General features: G+C 38.6%; 1 protein-coding gene across 2 annotated transcripts in view; it reads left to right on the top strand.

Moving 5' to 3' along the window:
* Positions 1–9,991, top strand: part of LOC133400069 (EGF-like repeat and discoidin I-like domain-containing protein 3) — a 109,061-nt gene that overhangs the window by 46,125 nt on the left and 52,945 nt on the right. Inside the window, exon 3 of one of the 2 annotated variants that reach the window (XM_061672283.1) lies at positions 6,639–6,752. The exons of the other annotated variant lie outside the window; for it this stretch is intronic. Coding sequence (XP_061528267.1) covers positions 6,639–6,752 — 114 coding nt within the window. The remainder of the gene's footprint in view (positions 1–6,638; positions 6,753–9,991) is intronic. 2 annotated transcript variants of the gene reach the window in all.

Consider the following 9,991-nt stretch of genomic DNA (forward strand, 5'->3'; position numbering starts at 1 on the left):
TATTAGTGATGGCGGCACGGTGGACAACTGGTTAGAGCGTCAGCCTCACAGTTCTGAGGACCGGCGTTCAATCCCCAGCCCCGCCTGTGTGGAGTTTGCATGATCTCCCCGTGCCTGTGTAGGTTTTCTCCGGGCACTCCGGTTTCCCTCCCACATGCCAAAAAACATGCATGAATTGGAGACTCTAAATTGCCCGTAGGTGTGAATGCGAGTGCAAATGGTTGTTTGTTTGTATGTGCCCTGCGATTGGCTGGCAACCAGTTCAGGGTGTACCGCGCCTCCTGCCCGATGATAGCTGGGATAGGCTCCAGCACGCCCGCGACCCTAGTGAGGACAAGCAGCTCAGAAAATGGATGGATGGATGTATTAGAGATCATTACAAATCAATATGTGCCATATTTACTCAGATAGTGACCTAAAGTGTTTCTAGTAGATCATCCTCAATTATTCTCCTCAGTCTATCGACATTATTGTACACCCCAAAAATGATTTCATGAACCAACTTAATTGAACAGTGCCACAAAAAAATGCATCTAAAAAGCCTAGTCAAATTGTCTAGAGCAGGGGTCCCCAAACACCGCACCAGTACAGAGCCACAAGACATTTGGTACCTGACCACACAGAGAAACTACAAAAAAATAAAAATAAAATAATAATATAATTGGAGTCCGAAAGAAGTCGTATTTTGAAAGTTGGGTTCATCTACCTGGGGATTTGTCAAACCGCTCATCTGGGTCACGTAATACGGGAAAAAGTAAGCCCACAAAAAAAAAAAATTAATAAAAATGTATTTGGAGAACTTATTGGATCAGGGGAACAGGTCAAATAATGAGACAGAACAAAAGCCAACAACTTCCAATAAAATCAAAGCTCTATTTATACTTCTTCAGACTCATCAACTCGGAAAAATAACCCCTTAGTCGTCACTTTATGTTTCACTAGTATATGTGGTATGATTGCAAACACACAACTTTGAGGACACTCTATTGAAGTCCTTTTAATATATTTGGTGCAGTCCAAAATGTACTTAGGTTGTTGTTTATTTTGTGTAAAAACTCTCCTACATATACAGTAAGAAGGATGAAATCACATTCGCTTTAAATGAAAGACATTGTTTCTATCCTCCAGCTTCATTGTGAGCATGAGGCACTTTCATTTATGCTAAAATGTAATCATTGCATTACAGCAATATGAGAACCTGCAAAAAAGTGGAGAGAAATAATCTCAGAAGAGGGGAAATAAATGACTATATAGGATTTGCATCCCGATGGTAATTTGCATTTTAATCAATGGTGGTCAGAAAGGAAGCTGCTTTGTGCATCTTGGGACCTCCTCTCAATTACATCAGTGTTCTGTACTTGGTTACTTTCATCCAGTAGTTTTGGAATCTAATTATTAGAGGTACTTAAAGTACCTCTAATAATTTACTTAGTTAAAGTAAGTGTTAGAGGTACTTAAAGTACATTATTTGATTTTACTGACTCACGCTAACTCAATGCTGAATTATGCCTTTTATGTAGACTCCATTAATCATTTTTAAATGATCTTAATTCCCAGACCTAAATGTATATAAATTCTCCTCTTAGAACCTATTTAATAAAGTGTTCTGTCATTGTGCTTATAAACTGATGATATAGAGTACATTAGTTCCACCCAGCCTAGCATTCAAACATAGTAAATCATCAGAGTTGTCTGTATTTCAGATCACCACTTAAATGAATTTGTGGTGTTATCTAGAGAATTGCCAACTTTTCTGTATCGAATCCAACGTCTGACTTCTGGACCACCATAAATCACATCAGCAGGGATGCTTTTCCAGGCTAAAACCTCACTGTTTAAGGCAGTGGGATGATTACTTCAAACAAGGTTTGAGAATTCATGGTCAGAGGTTAATTATACTGTCCGCTTCATGACGATCACCAAGTAAAGAGGTCAAACCAAGGCTCTTTGCCTCAAGGTTAAAAGGACCTGCTTGCTTCTTATGAAACTGAGAAGTTTCTGCTGCGGCCTCCATTTAGCCAACCATATGTACTTTAACTTAGGACTCTGCTAATGCGTAGGGGCAGACATGTTTGTACCTTCCTGGTAAATAGTGAATTGAAGCATTGTGCATATTTGACAAATAAGTTATTTTTATTTTACATAAAAATGTGTAAATTGGTGTAAATTTGCATGCCAGGGACCAGATCCAGATCTTAGCCGGGGAACTAAATAAATTTAATTTACCTTATGATACCTTTACTAAACATCCATCCATCCATTTTCTGTACCGCTTAACCTCACGAGGGTCACGGGCGTGCTGGAGCCTATCCCAGCTATCTTCGGGCGAGAGGCGGGGTACACCTTGAACTGGTCGGCAGCCAATCGCAGGGCAGATATAAACAAATAACCATTCGCACACAGAGTCACACCTACGGGCAATTTAAAGTGTACAATTAACCTACCATGCATGTTTTTAGGATGTGGGAGGAAACTGGAGTACCTGGAGAAAACCCACGCAGGCACGGGGAGAACATGCAAACTCCTCACAGGCAGGGCCGTATTTGTACCTGGGTCCTCAGAACCGTGAGGTGGATGTGCTAACCAGCCGGCCACTGTGCCGCCCTTTACTAAATATGTTTATTTATTTATTTGTTTGTGTGGGAGAGTAAGACACAAAACACATCAGGTCACTAATGGTGTAGTGATTCAGTTGTTTGGCTTCAATCCCCAATCACTGCCTAAGTGAATACCGTAATTTCTCGTGTATAATACGCACCCCCAAAATTGACCTTAAAATTCTGGAAAACCCTTCTACCTATGTATAATATTTATATTTTTGCATGATTTTGCTTCTACCCATATGGTCAAAACATGAAGTGTTAGCCGTATTTTTTTATTTTATTTTTTGTCAAGGAATTATTCTGAAGTTGAGCACTTCATTTGAACACGTAATCCTTTTTTTTATTTACTTGCTCTTATTTTGAAATTCACAGCCCTATTTTATTTAGGAAATTCGAAAGCACACAAATGTTTGACTACCCAGACATAATTTGTAAGATTTCTTTCTATTCTATTCTTTCAATTCTTAAAACAAAACATGAAGGACCAGGCGAAACACATTTAATTTTTATTTTAATGGGATTCAAAATTAAACGGTAAAGGATTTCAGAAAAGCATTATCATAAAACACAACATAACCATAAAGAAATTAATGATTGTTGTTCAGTCATCAGTCATCTTAAAAAAAAACAATATTTCACAAATTCTGCCAGGGTATGGAAACTTATGAGCATAACTGTACATATATGCAGTCATACATAGTACCCCTGTCATATTGGAATGAAAGTGTAGGCGACAACTTTTTTATAACCACTAGGTGGCGGTGGCATTCGGGAATGAAAGTGTACAGCTTTTTTTTATAAAATGTGAAAGTTTTTTTCCATTTGCCCCTATACCTATGTATAATGTGCACTTTTGACAATTTGGGGGGGTTGGGCGATGCACATAATACACGAGAAATTACGGAATTTTTGTGAGTGGTTGTCTTTCACTATGCGTTGAGTGTAATCCGCTTTTTGCCCAAAGTCAGTTGGGATAGGCTCCAGCTTCGCATGACTTCAGACAGAATAAGCAGTAGAATATTAATTGGGGGTGGGTGGGTGAGAAAACAGTACACAACCTATGCCGCTACGTGGTGCATAAATACCACTATTTAGGATAGTTACTCTTTCTAGTGGTAAAGTTGGTGAACTGCAGTGTCGTTAATCTTATGAAGATTGAAAAAAGGGGATACCATTTTTAGCCCATGTTGAGATAAAGTATTTTTGTAGACATTCTTTACACATATATACTGTACCTGTGGCCTCGATGAAAAAATTGGCAAACACCTATAAATTCAACATATCTTATTGGAAAATAATTCAAATGTTGGACTTGCTCTCTAAAAATCAAAGGCATGCATTGCCTTACGTTGGTTGGTCTCACAATATCCATCTATATGGTAATCTTTAATCACAGAGGTGCTTTTCTACAATGGCCGGATGAACTGAAAGACAGATGTTCTCTGGCCATGTGTCCACAGTAGGTGCGGGTAGTGTTAAGGTAATTTCAGCCCAGCAGAAAGGTCACCAATGATCCCCTACCACTATAGACCTGAAGGCGTGTTCCTGCTCCCTGGACACACCACAGCCAATTTATGCTCACGGCCAGCCTTCGTTCCAGAAATATAGCACTATTCATTGCTCCCATTATTGTCCAGGGGAGACACTTTTGTGAGAATAATAGAAGCTGAGGCAAAGAGAGAGACATTCCAGTGAACTGATGAGAGCTGTTTCAGAGTCAGTTCAGAGACCCAGAGAGCAGTGTTCTGCTATGCAGCTGTTCCATTTTTTTCCCTCTCAAGCCATAACATTGACCAAAACATTGCTTCCTACCAAAGATCTTGTCTGTTTTCTGCATATGGTGTAATGCAAACTACTGGCTCGTAGGAGATAACTTAGCATCACAGACAGTATACACATGAATTAATGTACTGTACTTTAAATTCTTCTTAGGTGTGAATGTCAGTGTGAAACATTGCATGACTATACTGTACTGTATGTGCCTTGCAAATGCCGGACAACCACTCCAGGATGTACCCCACCTCTCTTCCAAAGTCAGCTGTGACAGATTCCAGTTCACAGGGTTGAGGGTAGGCGGTTTAGAAAGTGGATGGATGGATGGATAGTTTATCTCAATTCACTGTTGGAATCTCGCAGCTTGTTATATTGTCCCAACCAATGCATTGATTAAGCTCTCGTATTGGTGTTTTGTATGCATTTAAATGTTATTGTACAGTACAGTAGAAGACTGTTTTAGTGACAGCACATTTTAGTATTGAAGATTGCAAATGGTTTTATCTAAAAAGTCTCATGAACTGGTTTATTTTGCCAATCACTAGGTGAGCGTTTTCCCTTCCCTCTTATCTGGATAGATTCTAGCTCTGTCTGTCATGGTGTCACTCTTTCCCTGTCTCCTTCTTTTTATTCACTGCTTTTGCTACATTCCTTGAGGCAGTCATCCTTCCCCATCTGATTTTGCAGTGAAGTCCTGCTCCTGATCTCCTTGAGGGCTTGTGACTGCTCATAAAATGGTGGTAAATGCTAGTGCTCACTATGCTTTCATCTGCTGTGTGTTGGGCTCCGTGCTATTTAAGTGGCTTGCCCAACACCTCTGTATTTGAAACTAGTGATAAAAAAAGACGCGTAATGAACTTAAAGGTGTAGCTGCATAATTGTTTAATGCTTTGGTATAATAATTCTATGACTCTGTGGGTGGGCACTGTGTTCATTTTCCCTCTATATACCAATGACTAAGGCCTGAGGAAAAGCACACTACTGTATTATTATAGTACACTGCATCAGTATGTAACCTGTAAACTATATTTTCATGAAGGTTTTCATTGAACTGATGGGCCGTCAGTTGGTAAGCGATCTCATTTAGCTAAAATAAAAAATGATCGTGAGTGAGATGAAATGACCCAAAAAAATTAATATAACTGATTTTGTTTTTGTTATTTTTTTACACAAAAGCTAAAACACAATTACTGCTGTTTATTTCACGTATTGAGTAAAAGTATTTACTAAAATTGTGTACATTGAATGATTTGCATTTGGTAAAATGTGAGGTAATTCGATTAGTGCCAATGATTATTATTATTTCCAAAATTATGAATTGTTTTCCTCTCCAAGACTGAAATTTTCTGTACAAAAAAAAAAGAAAAATCACCACATCAGCAAATAGAGTGACGTGAATGGGATACATGAATCAACAAATATTTAGCCAATTAAAAAAATAGCTTAACCTATATTTTTTTCCCCCATTTTTAGGATCTGGCCTTAGGTTTGCGATAAGCGACCTGAACTCATTGTCATCTAGGATTATTCTTGTGTGCTGGATTGTTTAGATGGGTCTCCAACATTTCAATCCGTGTTTTTATTATTTTTCCTGAGCTGTCTCTGAGTTTGCCTTGCAGTTGTAATCCTGCATCCCTCCATATTGTTGCATGTGAGTGCCAGAGCCGCCGAAGAAATTCTCATAATTTTAAGAAAGTTGTATTCAGATATAACTATCAGTGACCACTTAAAATGAATTAAGTCAACATATTCAAAAGACTACTGAATCCAGTTGCACGTGAGCGTTCCAATTACTGTAGATCGACCGAAATGCCAAATACAAAGCATAATTACAGGCAAAACAAAAAAAATAAAAATAATGGAAAATGTCGCTTAAATATGCATTTTGAAGCGCAATAAAGTGCAGTATATGAGCAAGTCAGAGTAATACACAGTTAGCATTATTATTATTGTTATTTTTGTATTTATTTTTTAACATGTTCATCGTAGTTTTCCTAGTTTTATTATTAACATCCTTCTTTGTATGTGATGTAGTGCCAGTGCTTATTTATCATCACTTTGGACCATTTAATTGTTAACCTTTTTTTTCCCCCTCAGTCCATTTTTATGACAATATTTTTAAATTAAGTTTTAGTGCCCGTGGTTTGTCCAGGAGACCAAATTTACATATATCCAGGAGTTTTCATTAGTTCTTCTTAATTTAAATATAAATGCAATTTCTGCTAATTTGTTGTTGTTGTTGTGTGTGTTTTTTTTTTTCAGATATTAATGAATGTGAAAGAGAACCATGCAAGAATGGGGGCCTTTGCACCGATCTCGTTGCAAACTACTCTTGCGAATGCCCTGGGGAGTACATGGGGAGGAACTGTCAACATAGTATGTACATACTTTATTTAACTTTTCATTGCTTTACATCCACTCACTTCACACAGCACATCTGATGTTGCCTGTAATTGCAGTGGTTAGCGCAGGTACTGTACAGTAAGCACACACTCAGGATCCATTTTTTCCCCCTATTTAGTTTACTTTGTAAAGAACATATTTAATTTTTTAAAAATTCAGACAAAATACATGTTTATACAAACACATTAAACCCCCAAGCATAAAATAATGTTTAAACATTGCAATGTTGACGACTCACAACCAATTTGTTTTTTTAATAAAGTGCTCCCCCTTGGCTGTACAGAGAATAAGAGAGAGTCTCTTTCTTATCACAAGTGGCTTTCTCTTTTACAAAATGCTCAGTAGCTCAAAAGGAACTTTGTGTGTTTATTATGCTTCTTCTGAGGATTTTGCCTGCACACTCTAGGAGCAGATTAGGATTTATGTTCCAGTGGACTTGGAGCCGTGCTCTTCGGCTGCACTGTGACTCACAAATGTATTCATCTACTTTTCTATCTCACAGCATGTCTACAGTACACAGAAAGCATTCCTGGTGTATTTTACAGGTGCTGCTTGTCTGGAGGAGACGATATGCTTTTACAGTATTAGAATACATCGAGCTTTCTGCTAGGGGTTACATTTTACTTTCACATGTCCTAAATCACATATACAGCAGTGTTCCCCAATCTTTTTTGCACTGTGGACCGGTTTAGAGTAGGCATTTTTTTCTCACAGACCAGCTGTCAAGGTGTGGCATATGTATCCATCCATCCATTTTCCAAGCCGCTTCTCCTCACTAGGGTCGCGGGCATGCTGGAGCCTATCCCAGCTATCATCGGGCAGGAGGCGGGGTACACCCTGAACTAGTTGCCAGCCAATCGCAGGGCACATACAAACAAACGACCATTCGCACTCACAGTCACACCTACGGGTAATTTAGAGTCCCCAATTAAAGCATGTTTTTGCGATGTGGGAGGAAACCGGAGTGCCCGGAGAAAACCCACGCAGGCACGGGGAGAACATGCAAACTCCACTCAGAACTGTGAGGCCGACGCTCTAACCGCCGTGCATATATATATATATATATATATATATTTATTTATTTATTTTATATATATAGTTATATATATATATTATATATTTATATATATATATTTATTATATATATATATATATATATATATATATATGGCGGCACGGTGGAGGCTGGTTAGAGTGTCATCCTCACAGACCCGGCCGGGTTCAATCCCCGGCCCCGCCTGTGTGGAGTTTGCATGTTCTCCCCGTGACTGTGAGTGCGAATGGTTGTTTGTTTGTATGTGCCCTGCCATTGGCTGGCAACCAGTTCAGGGTGTACCCCGCCTCCTGCCCGATGACAGCTGGGATAGGTTCCAGCACGCCTGCGACCCTAGTGAGGAGAAGCAGCTCAGAAAATGGATGGAGGGATATATATTTACAGTATTTAATGTTGGAAGTACAGTATGTTTGACATGGTTTTCTAATAGCATCATGACACGTAATCATTGTTTTGTATGGGAATTTTTTTTTTAATACAGAGTATGTACTTATGTAAACATTGTTAACAAGACGCGAAAGATGCACACACATACAATTCTTTATCCAATAGCAACACACAGTCGCGAGGCACCCTTGCAAAAAATGGTGTGAAATGATGCTGCATGCTTTGAATGGGAAAAAGGAGAAGGCATCAGGTAGGCTCATATAAAAGTAGAAAATTGGAATCCAGTCATCTAAATTGGAATCTTAACAAAAAAGAGTGCATTAGTTTATGTAAAATGTGGGATAAAAAAATTACAGCTTCAGTGGTTTTCAATAGCACGTCATTGTTACTTGGAAGAATTGTGTTGATTTTCCGTTGACATGTCGATAAAAATAAGAAAAGAATATCCTTCAGCAAATTTGACCGGGAGTCATTCAGCACAGCCAAAATAGTTTATAAAAAACAGAATGGCACAAAATATCGCTGAGATCTACGAAAGTTGAATGTAATTTTCTGCCTTGAATAAATCGATCCAAGTGAAGACACACAACCAATAGAGCGACGGCACGGTGGACGACTGGTTAGCACATCTGCTTCACAGTTCTGTGGACTTGCCTGTGTGGAATTTGCCTGCGTGGGTTTTCTCCGGGTACTCCGGTTTCCTCCCACATCCCAAAAACATGGGTGGTAGGTTGATTGAAGACTCTAAATTGCCCGTAGGTGTGAATATGAGTGCGACTGGTTGTTTGTTTATATGTGCCCTGCGATTGTCTGTACCCCGCCTCTCGCCCGTGATAGCTGGGATAGGCGCCAGCCACGACCCTTGTAAGGATAAGCGGTACAGAAAATGGATGGATGGATGGATGAAAGTTAAGAAATTGCAGATCTATAAGTACCGTAATTTCTTGTGTATAATGAGCACCCATGTATAATACGCACCCCCAAAGTTGACGTCAAATTTCTGGAAAACCCTTCAACCTATGTATAATGCATTTTTATAATGCATGATTTTGCGTCTACCCATTTGATCATTTTTACACATAACACTTTCTTTTTATTTACTTGCAATTGCTTTGAAATTAACAGCCCTACTTCTAGTTAATAAATGAGAAAACACACAGTTGTGCTTATATGTTTGATTACGTAGGCAGAATTTGTAAGATGTGTACAATTCTTGAACGAAAACATGAAGGACCAGGCGAAACACGTGTCATTTTATTTTAATGGGATTCAAATTAAACTGTCAAGCATTTCAGGAAAGCATTATCATTAAACAAAACATAACCATAAAGAAATTAATGATGGCTGTTGTTCAGCAATCAGTCATCTTTAAAAAAAAAAAAAAAAAAACAATAGTTCACAAATACAGCCTGGGTATGTGAACTTATGAGCACAACTGTACATATATGCAGTCATATGTACCCCTGTCATATTGGAATGAAAGTGTAGGCTACACCTTTTTCATTACCTCTAGGTCGCGCTGGCATACTAGAATGAAAGTGTACAACTCTTTCTTAAACCCTAGGGGGAGGTGGCATATTGGAATGTAAGTGTACATCTTTTTCATAACCTCTAGATGGCGGCATACATTTATAAAATGTGAAAGTCTTTTTCATTTTCCCCTATACCTATGTATAATGCGTACTATTTACTTGACTATTGGGAATTTTTCTTTGGGGGGGTGCATTATACACGAGAAATTACGGTACTTGCCCCATAAAAGGTGTATTAT

Source organism: Phycodurus eques, chromosome 3 (assembly GCF_024500275.1).
Source record: "Phycodurus eques isolate BA_2022a chromosome 3, UOR_Pequ_1.1, whole genome shotgun sequence".
NCBI lineage: Eukaryota > Metazoa > Chordata > Actinopteri > Syngnathiformes > Syngnathidae > Phycodurus > Phycodurus eques.